Source organism: Rhinoraja longicauda, chromosome 10 (assembly GCF_053455715.1).
Source record: "Rhinoraja longicauda isolate Sanriku21f chromosome 10, sRhiLon1.1, whole genome shotgun sequence".
Lineage (NCBI taxonomy): Eukaryota > Metazoa > Chordata > Chondrichthyes > Rajiformes > Arhynchobatidae > Rhinoraja > Rhinoraja longicauda.
The window spans coordinates 8,552,197-8,571,224 of NC_135962.1; the positions used below are offsets into that span (position 1 = coordinate 8,552,197).

Below are 19,028 nucleotides of genomic sequence, written 5' to 3' on the forward strand. Positions count from 1 at the left end.
AACATGTAAAAGATGGTCTGGCAATATATGCGAAAGAGCAAATCATTAATTATCTGAAAAATGGAATGCAGGGGCACCACCACAATAGTTATGGAAATTGCCAAAGATAGATTAAAAAATGCTGGAGTAACTCAATGGGTCAGATAGCAACTCTGGAGAAAATGGATAGGTGATGTTCTGGGTCAGGACCCTTCTTCAGTTTTTAAACCACAACCTTTCTTTTTTTAATTAATGCTTGCCATTATCTTGGGGATACAGAGGGAGTACAGAGAAGGTTCACCAGATTGATCCCTGGGATGGCAGGACTTTCATATGAAGAAAGACTGGATAGACTCGGCTTGTACTCGCTGGAATTTAGAAGACTGAGGGGGGATCTTATAGAAACATATAAAATTCTTAAGGGGTTGGAGAGGCTAGATGCGGGAAGATTGTTCCCGATATTGGGGAAGTCCAGAACTAGGGGTCACAGCTTAAGGATAAGGGGGAAGTCTTTTAGGACCGAGATGAGAAAACGTTTCTTCACACAGAGAGTCGTGAGTCTGTGGAATTCTCTGCCACAGAAGGTAGTTGAGTCCAGTTCATTGGCTATATTTAAGAGGGAGTTAGATGTGGCCCTTGTGGCTAAAGGGATCAGGGGGTATGGAGAGAAGGCAGGTACAGGTTACTGAGCTGGATGATCAGCCATGATCATATTGAATGGCGGTGCAGGCTCGAAGGGCCGAATGGCCTACTCCTGCACCTATTTTCTATGTTTCTATATCTTACCAGGCGCTAAGTACAATAGCAAGGAAGGTTCAAAAGGTGACCTCAGGTGACCTAGTGCATTCAATGCTGACTGGCACAACGATTGAAAGGGTGACAAGGCCTTGGCAAGGTAACAGGTTAGATAAATGGGAATGGTATGAACAACGAAGGACTTCAGTTCAATGGAAAGACTAATGTTTATTCTCCTTGCAGCAATAAATGTTCAGTGGGAGATATAATAGAGGTGTTCAAAGTAACGAGGAGTTGTAATGTGAATTTGGTGGAGCTTTACATTTGGAAGGTCAGTTAGCACGTACACAGGTTTAAGTTAATTTTACAAAGGAAATGAAGGCAGTTGAGGAGGCCTTTTTAATGTTACAAATTATTATGATCGTGAATACATTGCCAGAATGGTTAGTGGGACAGAATTAGCAATAATCTTCAGAAAAAGAATTGAATAATAATTAAAAGTGAATACGTACACAGGGGAGTGGTGGTAAGGCTGTGTTTGTGCAGCTCATCTGACATAGGTATGCTAGGCCAAGTTACCTGTTCCTGTGGCGTAAGATTCAATGATTCTGAGTATTCTCACTTGAGGAGCATTGTCATACAAAATTTGCCTATAAATTGGGAACAAATGTAAAAGTAATGTGATCTTTTCATTCTTGCAGACATTGAAACACGCTGTCCAAAAGGTGAAAAGATAATTCAGTATAAGAAGGCAAACTTGGAGAAGTATGCGCCTTACTTGAACATAGATGGGATGGTGAAGCGATTAATCGAATATGAAGATATTGAATGTAAGTTTTAATTGTTTTTGTATGTTTTCATCCATCTTTTATCCTCCCTAAGGTGCAAGGATGTGTGAGTGGCTTGTGCCAGCAATCCAATTTGACCATGTGAACATGTGGTAAAGAGTAGTTCTAATTATGTGAGGACATCACGCCTGAATCCATTCATCCACATCCATTGTTCATGGGATCATGCACTGCCAAACAGGTTGTAGTGGGTTGGCTGGAGATCAACATCAAGCCAATGATGGAAAGTGGGAACTTTTTGTCGATAGAACTCAATTCCAGCAGTTATGCATTTTCCACATATGCATTTTCCAGCAAGGCAGTGCTGGTGGGTTTGGAAAAGTGAGGGCATATTGCTGTCCGATAATTTTGGATGTAAAACATTATCTCTCTAATTTGGATACCATATAATAAACCAACTGAACAATGGATACCTCCGTAATAGCCACAACAATTTCACTTTAAACATGATCAAAAATTGACTGATAAAAGGTTTGTGCTTGAGTTTTCCTCATGTGGTTGAGACACTCAAGTACATGAATGAAATAAGCAAAATCCACCTCGAGTAGAATTCCTTACTTCAGCAGTGAGAATATCACAAAACTGCGATAAGAAATGATTCATTCTTCAATATGTAATTTTCATTCTTCTTTTCCTTTTTACTGAAAATAATAAAATTCCATGAAGAGAGCAGAATTAGAACCAAAATCTATTGATGTGAAAGTGTTAATATAAGTCTGCATTGTTAATCTCATCAGTGAAAGTGAGAAGTTGAAGGATAGAAGACGTGGTAGAATGAAAACTAAATTCAAAGCATTTCTCTTTGTCATCCACAGGTAGTTCTTTTCTGAAGGTGACAGAGTGGTATGCAAACAGAAAGGACAATCTGGAGAAAATTGAACGTAACATGAAAACTCGGTCCATTACGGAGTACTTTAGAAACGGCCGACATCTGGCACTCAGAAGTGAGGACAACACAAAAAGCATACAAAAAGTATAAGTGAGAGACAGTAGTGTTTCATGCAGGAATTAGAAAACAGTGAGTCCTTGCGGTGTTGCTGGTGTCTTCTGTTTTGTAAAAATTATTCAAGCTGGTTAGCAGTGCATGGCTATAGTATTAATCTATGCTCTCATTTGCTATAACCTGTTCATTGCAGATGGTTTGATACTGCTGTGATCCCAGAACCATTCTCCTCGGAACTTTTTTAAATTCTCAATATTTCAAGCGATTGAAACCCAGAGCAAAAGAGCCCCAAAATTATTTCAAGAATTTCTTTATAGCCTAAAAAAGGCGATGCTTTGCAGCTCAAATGGAGAGATAGAAGCTGGAGTCCTTTCCTCCGCTGGAAGAATTTTAGGGGCTATTCCATGGCTTTATTGCCAAAAAAAGTGTAAGATATTGTAAGGCAGCAACATTGGCTTGTATGTTGGATGCTATCCTCATTAGGTACCAATGCACCTCAATACTTAATGAATTGACAGGTTTGCCTCCAGTACCTGCCCATTAAAATGGGCGCATTGGGCTGTGGGTGGGAAGTGTGCAAAATGTTTTGGTCACTTTGAAGAAACGTGTTTTAATCCATCCCGGATCAATGGAGTGGAAGTGACCCGGATTGATCCCTGGGATGGCAGGACTTTCATATGAAGAAAGACTGGATAGACTAGGCTTATACTCGCTGGAATTTAGAAGACTGAGGGGGATCTTATTGAAACATATAAAATTCTTAAGGGGTTGGAGAGGCTAGATGCGGGAAGATTGTTCCCGATGTTGGGGAAGTCCAGAACCAGGGGTCACAGCTTAAGGATAAGGGGGAAGTCTTTTAGGACCGAGATGAGAAAACATTTCTTCACACAGAGAGTGGTGAGTCTGTGGAATTCTCTGCCACAGAAGGTAGTTGAGGCCAGTTCATTGGCTATATTTAAGAGGGAGTTAGATGTGGCCCTTATGGCTAAAGGGATCAGGGGGTATGGAGAGAAGGCAGGTACAGGTTACTGAGCTGGATGATCAGCCATGATCATATTGAATGGCGATGCAGGCTCGAAGGGCCAAATGGCCTACTCCTGCACCTATTTTCTATGTTTCTATGACCACATGATCCACATTAAATTAATTTGAGATTCTGACCTCGGATCCATCAGAAATAAGTTCTCAGCACAAGACTCAATAGTCCTTAAAATGGCAAACCATGAGAATGTCTGGTGTGGAAAAACAAAGGATCGCACTAACACAGTAGTTTCAATCTGTACTTCATTAGACTGAAATAGAGGGACCTGCACTCTAGAGCACACAATACAATTGCTGACCTGCAACCAGTATTGATAGTAAAATACCTGTATTCATTTTCCAAGCAAGAACATCTTTTACCTGAATAATTTTAGAATTTTGCCAAAATACTTTTGAGGAAAAAGTAGGTGGGACATTTAGTAACTGAAGCTGCTGCGGCTTCACTTTTTGGAAATCAGGACTCTTCACATTGTCTTCTGTTGCCACGTTAAATGTTGCAACAAGTGCCCATGGACCACATCGTGCTCAATGGACGGGTTCTGCCCGTAAGCCTCACTGAGTGCCAAGCCTCTATGCTCATTGCTCCACAGCAGAACTTACCTGCAGCCACTGGGTCCCCAATGTTGGCTGCTGACATGCTGGGTCTTAGCTAGAAATAGTATCCTATCTGAAGAAGGGTCTCGACCCGAAACGTCACCCATTCCTTCTCTCCAATGCTGCCTGTCCCGCTGAGTTACTCCAGCTTTTTGTATCTATCTTCGGTTTAAACCAGCATCTGCAGTCCATTCTTACACACCCTATCTCCAGAAATTTTTCGACAGCTATTTCAGCGGCACCTCCTTTCTTGCTAGTTCTTAGAACTGTTAAAGGATTTCAGATATGTCTGTCAGTTTATAAAAATAATTAGAACACTTGAACAGTGTTATAGATTTAACAATATATAAATACATTAAACTCAATTAAAATATGAAGATTGTCTTAAACAGAGCTAAAATAAAAATTGATAATGCTCTGTGGGAACCGAAATAAAGATAATATTTCAAGTTGAAGACACCATTGGAACTGGGAAGGAGGCCAAAAAAATTGCTCAGGTGCAGGGTGGGTGGGAGATGAACGATTGGGTTTGGTGATTGTCCATGATAGAGTGAAACTGAGGTAATGATGGGAATAAGCTATAAACAAGGTTATCTAGTGAATGAGGGAGAGAGCATGAACAAAAGAACCTGGATAAAAGAGTATAAGAGTTGTGGAATGAAGGGTGGGAAGAGATAGAAAAACATAGAAAACAGAAAAATAGGTGCAGGAGTAGGCCATTCGGCCCTTTGAGCCTGCACTGCCATTCAATATGAGCATGGCTGATCTTCTAAGATCAGTACCCTGTTCCAGCTTTTTCCCCATATCCCTCCTTTAAACTTTGCCCCTCTCAACTTGAAGCTATGCCCCCCACACCCTGGAAAAAAGGTTGTGACTGTCTATGCTCACTATGCCTCTCATAATTTTGTATACTTCTTTCAGGTCTCCCGTCAACCTCCAATTGTCCAGAGAAAACAATCCAAGTTTGTCCCAACTTCCCTTTGCAGCTAACACCCCATAATCCAGACACATTGAATAAACAACTGGACAAAACTGAAACGTTTCACATCACTTACCTGAAGACTGTAAAGATTACGACTGCAATAACCAGAGCGATCAGGGATGTTACATATCCGGCTGTGTACACTGGTTTCAAATTGAAATGGGAAGCATTCTGTTTAGAATCCGTCTGCCTGACAAGGCAGGGTAGGCATGGCCTTCACTCACAAAGAGATTCGAAAAAGTAAATAAAACAAACGAGCTGAGTCAAAGTCACAGATGGACAACTGGTACAGAAAAATCAAGTCACCTGAAGATTAGTACTTAACGTTGAGTCATCGAGCTGTTCCTCAAGCTTGTGTTCGGTCTCATTGTAAGAGTGCAGGAGACCATAGACAAATGGGACAGACTGGGCACAGGATGCAGATTTAAAGTAGTGAGCAACCGGAAGCTTGGGGTCATCCCCACTGACCGAACACATGTGCTCTTCAAAACAAATTAAGTATATTTATCTCCCTCAGAGTTATTCTCCATCAAAATAGATGGAGTCACTGAACCCATGCCAAGTCCAAGCCAGGCTGTGCCAGTTCTAATATTTCCTCATTTAACTGCTTGGAAATTGCAGAATGACAATAGTGATAACTTCTTGATAAATTTCAGACTTTTATTTTCTCTGGGTTGCCCTCAAAAGTGATTTGGCTTGTTAATCTGACCATCAGTTTTAAAGCAATTCCTTTCCCCTTGGTCTATTGAATTACAAAGTACTATTTTGGCCCATCGTGTTCATTGGGCATGTGTTACATTGCAGTAAGTCAGTCAAGCACTCAGAATTTAGTTGCATCTGTCTGGAGGTTATATAATTTCAATGGAAGGGCAACAGGTTGGGCTTTGGTGCACCAAGCAGACATGCAATAATGTCATATTTGTTTTTGCTGCAGCAGATGTAAGTGGCAATCTAACATTCAGGACTGCAGTCTTATCTCTGCTCTGCCTGAGACCTGCTAATGTAACATACACCAAAGAGCTGAGCATCTTCCCCGCTAAACAATGATAATCTTGCTTATTTTATGGGGAAACGACATCGCAAAACTGCATGTGTTAAGGCCACTAAATATGAGAATCAACTTTTCATTAACTCCAGAGACTTATCAAGGAAATGGAAAGGTCCAAGCTACAATTGCAATGCCCTGCCTTTTTCACACAACAAATGTAATTTGGGGAGAGATGGTTGGGGTGAGGAGTATGGTTAAATAACCATCTTCAAATGAGAGTGGATACTTCTATGAAAAAGAGAGAGAAATAGCAGCAGTTAAAAAAGGTAATGAAATGTTGTTACTGATGTGTCAGACTGGTCTCCATGACTCTTCCATGACTGCCCCGGTGTTACAGAGCACGTCTTTCGATCATCCGAGCCAGAGACCGACAGGACAATGAAATTCAATGGAAAGCTTCGTGTGGATGGGCTGATAAGCAGAGTGGAAACTCCTACAGATATGGTGGAGAAGTTCAGGGAAAGGCCAGACTTCCTCATTTACAGACACGCAGTCTTTGCCAAACGACTAAAGAAAGTGAAGCTCCCCGGAATTAGTCACACAAACTACCGCACCATTCTAGTAAGTACTTCATTTTGAGTCAAATAGAATAGAAAAAAAGCCCTTTGGCCCAACTCGTCCAAGTTGACTAAAATGCCCATTTAAAAATGTCTTATTTACTCACGTTTGGCCCATATCCCTTTCCTGTCCATGTACCTGTCCAAATGCCTTTTGAATGGTGTTATTATACCTGCCACCTCTGGCTCTTCTTTATCCTCTGTCTCTTCTGATTTTCTTCACCTTTGAAAATTGTACCTGCCTCTTCTTCTCCAGTCCTTTTCCAAGTAGTAACTGCTCCAAAATTGTGCCTACAAACAAAGTGAATGGCAACAAATATTTAAGCTAATTGGGCATCATAATTGACCATTGAGACTGGTGCACAGCAAAGGGTCACTGCATAGTGATCAGGAGAAGGGAACCACGCCTTCAGTGGCCGCAACACTATATCAGCTGATCAGGGAATACTCATTGGGATTCTCAATGTGAGCATGAATCTTGAACGGGGTACTGATTTAGGATGATCAGCAATGATCATATTGAATAGCCATGCTGGCTCAAAGGGCCGAATGGCCTACTCCTGCACCTATTTTCTATGTTTCTAACTTTCTACGTGGTGCTTTGACATACGGATAATGTTGATTGGGAGCAGACTATGGGAGCTAGGTTGCATTTTCAAAATCTTTAGACTTTCACATACCATGTTAGATGGGGTGAAGCAACTGTTCTTGTGCCTGCATCACGGAACATATGCCATGATTACACCTCAACTTCCCACGAGGCAAGAAACAGCCCATAATTCACTTGCTGAGAGCCGTTTGGCACATGTTAGCTGTGGAGCATCTGCAGTAGGAATTGGCTTACCCTAATGAATTACATTTTTTTGGCTTTGGTGTAATTCCCAAACACCGAAGAAGCATCTCAGTGGATTGTCTGCTGAGGAAATCAGTCCTGGCCCTATCTAGGAACAGAGTTGGACATGACCATGATGTAAATCACTCTTTCTTGGTTGCATAGCCCTCTTAACACAGTGTAAGATTACCATTTAGGTGAGTTAAAATGTTTTGAAATGGTTTGGCAAAGAAATATAAAACATATTTTCCAAAGAATACTGAAGCTTGATCACCATTACTCACTCCTCTTCTTGCAAAAAATTCCCGTGCAACCACAAGAGATACGACAAATTCTTTTTAACCTTTTCCCTTTTTGCTCTCCTGGGACCCAAACATTCCTTTGAGGCAAAGCAATGATTTACTTGGACTTCTTTTAATTGGGTACTCTCAATATGGCCTCCTCTACTTTGGGAAAACCAAATTAGGATTGGTTGACCACTTTACAGGACACCGCCTTTCAATCTGCATGGGTGACTGTGAAGTTCCAGTAGCCTGTTACTTTAATTCATCACCCGTTCCCAATCTGACCTCCTACACTGTTCCAACCAAGGGCAGCATCAGGCCAAATAACAGCCTTTGGGACTCAACACCAACTTCAGGCAATTCCAGTTCATTTTGCAGTTGCTCAATTGAGCAAGTCCTAGACATCTTTCTCACTTTACTGCCCTCATTCATCTTCCTCTATTTACAGTCCTCTACAGGACGAGCTACAAATTACAGACATTCATTTCCCTGCCATAGATATCACTGAAAGCAATTGTGTCATCCAGCCAGCCTTTGTTTTTGAACTTAGACATTTCCCTCTGCAGAGGGAAAAGTCTCTTCCTCCTCTCTGCAAATTAAAGCACATGTTTCTCTCTCCTTAGATATGGTCTGACCTGCTGAGTATCCCTTAACGTTTGCTGTTCCACCAGACATACTTTCGCCAGCACTGCCACCACTTCCAGTATTTCCCTTCCACTCCACCCAGGATGAAACCTCCTCTCCTCCACCCCGCCTACTCTGTTCTCTTTACCTCTTCCCAGTTTCTTTGCAACACCTGTCTCATTTCTGACTTTTCCTAGATTTGATAAAGGTCATCAGCCCAATTAACCACAAGGTGTCTCCCCACCGAGGCTGTGCGGTGAATTGAATATTCTCTGCAGTTTCTGATTTTTCATTTTATTTTTTTATTATAGAAAATAATAGAACGCTTTGCCAGAAACAGAACGGAGCCAGCCCACCAGAATGTGGCAGAGCAAATATTCCTGATCACTTCAGAGCATATTCAACTGACGTATCATCGTGAGGATGACAGGATCACAGCAGTGAAGAGAGAGTTCATCCTCCCACCAAACCTGATGCAAAAAGATGACCAGGAGATTAACATGGACCAGATTGTTATGACATTTGAGGTAGAGTAACATTCTCTCTGCCCAGTTATTGGTTATTCCGAATTAACAATGCGGCAGGATTTATCCACACAAACGATATTGAAAAGATGGAAGTTCCTCCACAGGTGTTGGATATTTCATGTATTGAAATATTCACTTGGTCTATAGATATTTGTGGGATAAATGTATCAGTGAATGTGATCCCAGGTGGACAGAATAAAACCAGACAGGGGCAGGTGGGCAATGTGAGGATGGATGAAAGAAGGAGCAGAGGAGTTGTAATATGTGCAAAAAGCGAGGCACGATTTTATAAGCTTGAATGGAAATCCTAGAACTCCCAGTCTTCTTCACATACTGTGGAGATATGACCCCACATTGTCAGTCTTTATACCTTGGAAACTCTACATCCATAAACCATGTTGGTTTACAGATTAAGCTCACAGACTTGTGAAAGAGAAACCAAGAGCTATCTATGGGTGCAGGCAAGTCCAATTTATGATCCATGCAGAGTACCATAGGTGCTTTCCTAGTAGTCTTCACTGACCCTTCATTCATCTGCCTCGATTAAACCCAGAAATGCATGTCATGGGCAGGTTTCATGTTCTGTATTTAAATGTTTTTGAAATTTTTAACCAAAACCCCAAATTTACAATAAAAAATCATTCTCTGGGCACAAGTCTGCATTCCATGGTATTTTATCAGGTGATTGTTTTTTTTAATTTTCTCATGAGATATAGCCAGAGAAATGAGATTCTGCTGTTAAAGAAACCCATTTACCATTCTTGTCCCCTGCAGGTTGACCCTCTGGTGAAGCCATGTAAAAACGTGGTTCTGTATCAGACGATGATAGCACTAATGAAGGCACAAACTACATCAATGCAAGCTGTTAGAGATTCTGAGCATGAGGTAGTGTTTGCTATTTGTCTTGTTGATTTTCAATGAAGCAAACATTTGTTTTGCGTGCCATTACTCATGTTACAGCACGGGAAAGAAAATTGAATTTACATGCACCGTCTTTCTTATCCTCAGTGATAACGAAGTACTTTTGAAGTATAATTGTTATGTCGGAAGAAGTGGTATCAAATGTGTACAATTTGAGGGTGGCACTGTGGTGCAGCTGGTAAACTGCTGTTTTAACAGTACCAGACACCTGGGTTCAGTCCTGCCAACAGATTCTGTTTGTGTGGAGTTTGTTTGCCTTCCTTTGACTATGTGTATTTCCCCCAAGTGCTCCAGTTCCAAACCCCCACCCCAAAGTCTTAGAGATGTGTGGGTTGGGCAGATTAATTAGGCATTAGTGTGTGGGTGAGTGGTAGAAACTGGGGGTGAGGGAGGTTGAAAAAAATATGGGGAGAACAAAAATGGGATTAACGTACCAGCTTAGTGATAGTTATTTAATGCAATAAAAGATCAGCGAAAATCCTCGAGAAACATAATTAGCAATGTTTCTTAATGGTCACTAGCACTTCTGACAGATGATGAAGGAAATCTTATTGCTCTTCTAATGTTCTATGGTGGGTCTTTGACTTTATTTCTTCATAATTGTTTTGAAAAACTGACAGCAAAGGAAATATGAATAGCCAATGTATGTTAAACCCAGATGGGAACACCTTCGCTAAAAAATACCCAAGGTAATAAAATGAATGATAAAAGTAAATAAAATGGAAAAGCAAAATGCTACAATGGTTAAATCTTTCACTTTACCTTTATATGGTCTATCATTTCTACCTCTGCCTTGTCAAGCAACTGCAAAAATATTATTTGGAAATTGCTGTGTTACCTTTGGCCTTAACTCTTCCGATGCTTCTGTGGCTGGACTTTCATTCCCTGTTAACTTTAGCTATTTTAAAATTCTGGTGCCAGTGTACAAATAAATTCACACTAGCTCTTACTGTATGTTTATCACTTCTGTACTTGTTAACTCACATCATTCCTCGTTCCAACTGCTTCAAATTTAAAATTCCTTTCCTTGTGCTCATATCTCTCTGTGGCCTACCCTTCCTTTGTAGCCTCTTCCAGTGCTTTGTAACAGTCCAAGATCTCGGTGCACCTCCAAGTCTGGCTTTCTATTCATTTCTACTTTCTGTGCTCCACCATTATGGTCCTTGTCAAATTTTGTTTTGTAATGGTCTTCTGAAATAACTTGGAGTATTTTGCCAAGATTAAGGTGCCATACAAACACAAGTTGATTTGTTATTTATATTCCCAAAAGCATGCAGAAAAAGTGCACAACAGTTATCATTCTTACTTCTTGTCCATATTATAAATAACAGGCTGACAGCCTTCCAATGCTCCTTCAAAACCCATTAGTTGGAGTGGAAGAATTAGTACCACAATTTTCAAGATCTTGTTCAGCTGTATGCAATAGAAATGGGATACAAACGTTATTTTAAAATAAATTGACCAAGAATTTATTTATTTTTCTTTCCTCACCTTGGAGATTCATTATCTATTGGGTGAAGATTTGGGTTTGTTGATGATTCGGATGGTTAAGCCTCAAATCAAGAGTGTTTGTCATATACACTGGCAACAAAACAATTAGATTCTTTATTGCTGCAGCTTTAAAGGTCTTTTAATGCAATAACACATAAATATACAATAAATAATAATACAATAAATTAATAATCGGTAATACTAGTAATATGGCCATAATAGTGCAAATCTAAAGTATGTAATGCAGCCAAAACAAAGTAGAGATCATATTTGCTGAGGTAGGGTTGTGGTTAGTGCTGTGAAGTGTTCAAGACCTGATGGACTCAATAAACCATTGATCTGTGCTTGTTTGTAAGATATTATGCTAATCAGACAGACAACCCTTCCAGACAACACTGAATGCCATCTTCCTTGTGCATGTTAAATTTACTTCCTGTTAATTTAAAGGCCACAATGGGCCTAAAGGAAAGTGTCCTGGATATTGGGAAGGATATCTCTGCTCCACTTCAAAATTGCCAAGCGACATTCATATTAGACTTTGCAACCAAATCCTGGGACACCTAGGTTGAGAACATAGCAGAGAAGGCAGCTGAGGCCTAAGTTTAATTTACTGTCCAAAATTTGACATGTGCTACTCTGCACTTCTCTGGAGTAGGATTTAAAGCTACAACCTATTGACTGTGATAGTGATGGCTGACACTTTAGACACATATTGGGAAAAAATCTGCCTGCAAACTCACTTAAATCACATGTTTCACATAATGTATGTGTTTCAATTTATAAGCAAATCAACAACTGATTTATAATAAATGAACTTAGTAAAACCAATGCACATAGAATAGGATCAGCCTAACGAGTGTTTGCTGTGAAGTTCTGCCCTGAAATATTTATTAAATTTTAAAAACATCCAGTTGACACATAACGTACTTTATTTCAGATACGTGAAATTCTCAAGGACAGGGCAGCAGAACGTAGGGCGAATGAACTGAGCATCTCAGTGTATGACACAGAAAGAAATGAGAAAGCTAAAGAACACAGAAGAACTCAGGTGAGTGTGGCAGTCTCAAAGACTCTCAAAGCAGCTGCCGCTCAGAAAATCCATGCATTTCCCAATATTCTGGAGTTTACATGTCAGATGTTATTCTGTGGGAAGAGCCACCAAGTCAATATTTCAGGTCGGCAATCTCGCTTTATAGCTAATAACGCTATTTCCAGCTAATGTCCGGGTAAACCTCTTCTGCACCTCTCCAAAGCCTCCACATCCTTCCTACTGTGTGGCTACCTGAACTGCACTCAATACTCCAAAAGTGGCCTCAGTCAGTTTTTATATAGCTGCAACATGACTTCCTAACTTTTGTGTTAATTTGCGTCGGCCATTGACAGCAAACTGTTATATGTCTTCCTTACCACCCTATCTACTTGTGCTGCCATTTTCTCATGACTCATGACGCTATTTTAAGGCTATTAACATGTAAGAAAGCAATTCCATTCCTTGGTCTCCACTGAACAGCTGAAAAAAGTGCATGAAAAAATAGAAACCCTTTTGAGGATTCCTTTAACAACAGTGATGTGCAAGTCACCTTTCAGCACAAAAATATATATTCTAGCTGCTAACTCTGATACGAGCAAGTTGAAGACTGTGAAATTGGCCTGTCTATGTGGAGTTTGCAAATTCTTGTCATGCCTGCATGCGTTTCCCTTGGGTGCTCTTGCTTCCTAGCATGTAGCAAAGACATACTGGCTGTTTGGTTAATTGGCTATTGGACCTGGTTTGACTGGGTGGTTAGAATCTGGTGGAGTTAATGGGCATGTGTGTGAAATAAGGGTACAGGGAAATAAGTGGGGAAAATGGTATTGCTCTGAGACCCGGCATAGATTCAATGGACTGAATGGCCTCCTTTGTCATAAGGAAATTTGAAAAATAGGAAGTATGAAATTTATTTAAGGAACCTGAAAAAAATAATGTTCATAAATCATATGCATTATCAGACTAAGTAAAAATGCAATTAAAAAAAATATTTGCCATCCTTGTGGATCAATTGTACTTTGGATTTCTAACATCTTGTCCTGTGTATTTGGAAACTATCATATGATGGATTTGTCCTATCTTTAACATAGTGTTGAAACACTTGTTCTACGCAACCATTGTAAAGAGACCTATTCTTCTTCTGAGGCAGTCCCTTGTGGTCGAGGTGGCTGACTGCTGTTCACGTGGTACCCACAGACAAGCCAGTCCCTGACACAGCTGCAGTCCTTCCAGTGAAGTTATTTCCCACAGTGATGTTGGGTAGGCAGTTCCGTCATGTGGACCCAATGATGACGAAGGATGGACGATATATTTCCAAATCAAGATAGTATGAGATTGGATTGGAACCTTCAGGTAGAGGTGCCTCTATGCCCCTGCTCCCTCTTGGTATCCCACAAACCTGCGACTTCTACTACCAAGACGAGCCGGGGAGAACAACTGCTGCCGCATTTTGCCTGTGGTAGAGAATAAATGTCAAGGATGATTGTTGAAAGGTTAGTTAAGCAGGCTGCTTTGCCCTGGATTGATATTGATTATTGTTGTTACATGTACTGAGATCCAGTGAAAAACGTTGTTTGCGTGTTTTTAAATCAAATATACTATACATGAGTACAATCTGGGATACTCCCAGGAAGCCACGGACCTTGCTCGGCTGAATGGAATGGAAGGAACAGAAGACCCAGCGGATCGCCGCTTCAGGGGAGCCCTCCAAGCCAGTCCCCCATGGCCGAGTGGAAGACTCGGCATATCGTGACCTGCAGGAGGAATTTGCCGAGCTGGTCCCCTGCTCCTTGGACCCGGGGAACTGCCAGCCTGGAAGGGGGGAGGTCACAGTGCCGGCCCTAGCTCATCCCCCAAAGACCAAGACTGGGAGGATGGAGCCAACATCAAGGAGCAATGCCCATTGGAGAGGGAAGGGAACCGGGAAAGGGCCTTCCGCGCCCTTGTGGCCGGTTGCGGGAGGCACCTCCGGGGCACAAAGGTGGATGGGCGAGGAGAGGGGCGTGGCGTCCAAGGAAGGAGATGGCTTGAGGCCCGCGACAGCCTGGGACTTACCTGGACAGGCACCCCTCAAAAGACCAAGAGCGGAACTTTGGAAATTGGTGCCTCTTGCAAGCGGGATCAGTAGACTGTTTCTGTACACTTGCCAATCGGGGATCTGGGGTATGGAAATACTCTACTGGACTGTTTGTAAGGAATAAAATTTACTGTGTTAACGCTTCGTACATGTGACAATAGAAGTATAATTGAATCACCAAGCTATACATAATATAAAATAGGTAGTGCAAAGATACCAGAGTCTATAATACAGTATTACAGCATTACAGTTACAGAGAAAGTGCAGATTGAAAAGTGCAAGGGCTTCAGCGGGGCAAGTTGGGAGATCAGGTCTGCATCCTTAGCTTATGAGAAGACTGTTCAGTAGTCTGAAAAGAGCAGAAAGAAGTTGTTCCTGAATCTGGTGGTGTATTATTTCAAGTTTTTGTGTCTTCTGCCTGATGGGAGAGGGGAGAAGAGGGGATGATCAAGGTGTAAATGGTCCTTGATTTTTGTTGGCTGCTTTCCCAACGCAATATGAAGTGTAGAAGCTAGTTTGTGTAATGAACACATCCACAGCTCTCTGCAAGCAATTTCTCATGGTCTTGGGTAGAGCAACCAACTTCTGATGTGCCCCGAAAGGATGCTTTCTACAGTGCATCTGTAGAAGTTACGTTGTATTAAACTTCTTAAGAGTTGTTTGCACTGCACGTCCAGGCCAGTGGAGAGTATTTTATCACATTCCCGATTTGAGGCTTGAAGATGGTGGAAAAGCTTTGGAGTGTCAGTTAGTTCGTGAAGGTTTCTGAGACTGATCCCGCAGATGGCGGGTTAAATTGATGGGGACTGTGTTCATTAGAGTGAACATAAATGAGTGAAAATCTCATGAAACTCACAAAGTTCTTACAGGCTTAACATGCTGGATGCAGAGACGATATTTCTCCTGGCTTAGGAATCCAGAACCAAAGATTATAGTTGCAAGAAGACATTTTTATGAATGAGGTTAAAATTTTGTTTTTTTACACAAGGGGTGATGAGTTTTTGGAATTCTCTACCTGGAAGGTGGATCAGTTTTGAGCATTCTCAACACAGTTCATGAGATTTCTGGACATCGAGGTAATCTACGGATATAGAAATTATACTGGAAAATAATGCTGACGTGGCAGCTGAAAATCAGCCATTTTCTTGATGAATGGTGAAAGGGCAGGATGGCTAACTTCTGTTCTTGTTTCCTATGTGCTTATGTTAATTAATTTTCACTAATACATTGTTAGTGCGATTATTGTCTGTGGGACATTGATTTTCTTGATACGGCACAGACAACTTTCTAGCTTAGATGTTATCCGACAATTCAGTGTTGGAACATGTTTTACAATCAGGCCTGACCTCATCCTTATCCAGTGTTCATTTTACAGAAGGAGTCATTGAGTCATGATGTGTTACATTTGCCAAGGCGTGGAAATCAATTGTTCCATTTCTACAATGGTTCTGGCCGACTCCAGCTAACGCTGGTGATGGAGCTAGCACTCTCCAAACCTTTGTAGTTTAGTTTGTTGCTGATGGGTGCTTTCTCTGTACGACCTTGCCTTTTGGGGAAGATTGTAACAATGCAATGCTCGAAGCTCTTCGGTGGGCTTTGACTGTCTAATCTCCTGAATATCAAGCAGATTGGCAACTGATTACCTGTCCATTCACTGATGGTCATCTTACCTGTGAGCACGTGATCAGCTGGAACATTACAGAATTCCTGGAAACTTCAGATCTTCTAGACGGATGAAAATAAAATCTGCCAATTGGCTGATCCAGCCCGTGCAAAAAATGGTAGAATATCTGTTGAACCTTATTTTTCCAACTACAGAGCAGGAAAAGATGAACTAGAGGTCCCAGCCATTCTCTCCATTTATTTGCTCCTCTTTCAGGCAATGAAGATGCACTCTTCTTGCATAATCTTCATACCGTGTCTGATGTGTCATGCATCTATGTCATGGCTAATCGTGTCATATCCCTACTGGAACTTCCTTGCTTCCATTTGTCTTTGCATTCCCTCTTAAAATCCACACCTATTCATCACTAATTTTCTGATTCACGCTGTCCTTCAATCACGGTATTTGTCCCTTATTGGTATTTTCTTTACCTCCTTTTAGTTTCAGGATAAAGATGATAGCAAAAATACGACTCTGATTGATCTTGAACTATGGGGTAATTGCAAAATTGTAATGTTAGTGGGTAACCTGTTGGAGTGGATTTTCATCCAAACTTTATTTCATTAAATTTAATGGCATTAAATATGTGTCAGTTTCAAAGACAGATTGGCTTCCTGCATGATCTGCCAAGTTGAATATGATCTTTGCCACAGAAGGCTGTGGAGGCCAAGTCAGTGGATATTTTTAAGGCATAGATTGCCTTAATTCTTGATTAGTACAGGTGTCAGAGGTGATGGGGAGAAGGCAGGAAAATGGGGTTAGGAGGGAGAGATAGATCAGCCATGATTGAATGGCGGAGTGGACTTGATGGGCCGAATGGCCTAATTCTACTCCAAACACTTATGATCCCCTGTAGTTTACCAATGATGCCAGCCATTTATGAACTTGCCAATTTTGTTTCTCAGATGCGTATAGAGGAGGAGCAGCGGTTGCGGCGTGCTGAGGAGGAGGTGGATTATCTCGCACCTTTCCTTGCTCGGCTTGGTCAACCCAAGAAGATCACCAAGAGGGTAGCCATGACGCTTCGCGGTGACTGCCTGGCAGACATGAAGCAGAGGCTGATCGACAAAGCCAATCTTATTCAAGGTCGCTTTGAGAAGGTACTAAACCTCACCTACTCTTTGTTCCCTATTCAGTCATTATCACAATCAGCTATCTTTTGTTTTTTAAAGTCCAGATTTATTTAATTACTTGAATTCTCCAGCTACCTCGGTGTGATTGAAGCCCATGCCACAGGATCAATAGGTCAGGACTTTGACGGCGAGTCAGTGCACTATTGTATCAATTTGAATTTTCTTTAAAAGTCCAATGAATATTTTTCTGTCCAATTTACAGTTTCATCAAATAAGTAATAGAACAGTCCAAATGGCATTTAATTCCTCAGTAAAGGTATATATGCTTACTCACTGTTTCTTGCGCTTTCTTTCTAGGAGGCTTTAGAGCTCCAGAATAAACAGCAATGGTACCAGCAGAACCAAATATCCATGACCAAGGAAGATGAACAGGCCTACTTGTCCTACTGCTCTGAGGCCATGTTCCGAATTCACATCCTTGAACTGCGCCTCAACAAGTAAGAATTCTTGTTTCACTTTTAATGCACAGTAATTAATTAGGCCAACATTGAAAAATCAGAGATTAAAGCGACAGATATTGGAAATCTGAAATAAAACAGGAAATGTGAGAGATACTTATCAGGTCGGGTAGACGCAGAGTCATCGTTTCAGGTTGATGATTTTTAAGGAGATCAACTTGAAACCTCATTCGGACGAAGAGTCATTCTGACAAAGACACTTGAAATGTTACATCTATTTCTTTTGCCACTTATGCCACCAGCATTGTCTGTTTTTATTATAGAAACAAAATATTCAGTGCTACTGATCTGTGTTTGGTGCCTTGTCTCCATAATTATAATATCATCTTTAGTGCCTTTTCCCACACTCCCCTCATGACAATGCTGACCTGTGCTGTAAGAATCCCCATTATCGATGTGGAGCAAGCCCCCAGGCTTCCTGTCTCCACCTATATCCTTTTATTCACAAAATGCTGGAGTAACTCAGCAGGTCAGGCAGCATCTCGGGAGAGAAGGAATGGGTGACGTTTCGGGTCGAGACCCTTCTTCAGACTGATGTCAGGGGGGCGGGACAAAGGAAGGATAAGGGTGGAGACAGGAAGATAGAGGGAGATATGGGAAGGAGGAGGGGAAGGGAGGGACAGAGGAGCTATCTGAAGTTGGAGAAGTCGACGTTCATACCACCGGGCTGCAAACTGCCCAGGCGAAATATGAGGTGCTGCTCCTCCAATTTCCGGCGGGCCTCACTATGGCACTGGAGGAGGCCCATGACAGAGAGGTCAGACTGGGAATGGGAAGGGGAGTTAAAGTGCTGGGCCACCGGGAGATCAGTTTTGTTAATGCGGACCGAGCGCAGGTGTTCAGCGAAGCGATCGCCGAGCCTGCGCTTGGTTTCGCCGATATAAATAAGTTGACATCTAGAGCAGCGGATGCAATAGATGAGGTTGGAGGAGGTGCAGGTGAACCTCTGTCTCACCTGGAAAGACTGTTTGGGTCCTTTGATGGAGTTGAGGGGGGAGGTAAAGGGACAGGTGTTGCATCTCATGCGGTTGCAGAGGAAAGTGCCCGGGGTTGGGGTGGTTTGGGTAGGAAGGGACGAGTGGACCAGGGAGTTACGGAGGGAACGGTCTCTGCGGAACACAGAGAGGGGAGGGGATGGGAAGATATGGCCAGTGGTGGGGTCCCGTTGTAGGTGACGGAAATGTTGGTGGATGATATGTTGGATCCGCTGGCTGGTGGGGTGGAAGGTGAGAACGAGGGGGATCCTGTCCTTGTTGCGAGTGGG

The 19,028-nt window shown here is 41.8% G+C and overlaps 1 protein-coding gene across 2 annotated transcripts in view; it reads left to right on the plus strand.

Annotated features, from left to right (window-relative positions):
* Positions 1-19,028, plus strand: part of ccdc135 (coiled-coil domain containing 135) — an 85,735-nt gene that overhangs the window by 61,619 nt on the left and 5,088 nt on the right. For both annotated transcript variants that reach the window (XM_078406168.1, XM_078406167.1), the window contains exons 10-17: positions 1,416-1,544; positions 2,378-2,506; positions 6,508-6,731; positions 8,779-8,994; positions 9,769-9,879; positions 12,344-12,454; positions 17,079-17,273; positions 17,604-17,743. In XM_078406168.1, the coding sequence (XP_078262294.1) occupies positions 1,416-1,544; positions 2,378-2,506; positions 6,508-6,731; positions 8,779-8,994; positions 9,769-9,879; positions 12,344-12,454; positions 17,079-17,273; positions 17,604-17,743 (1,255 nt within the window). The remainder of the gene's footprint in view (positions 1-1,415; positions 1,545-2,377; positions 2,507-6,507; positions 6,732-8,778; positions 8,995-9,768; positions 9,880-12,343; positions 12,455-17,078; positions 17,274-17,603; positions 17,744-19,028) is intronic.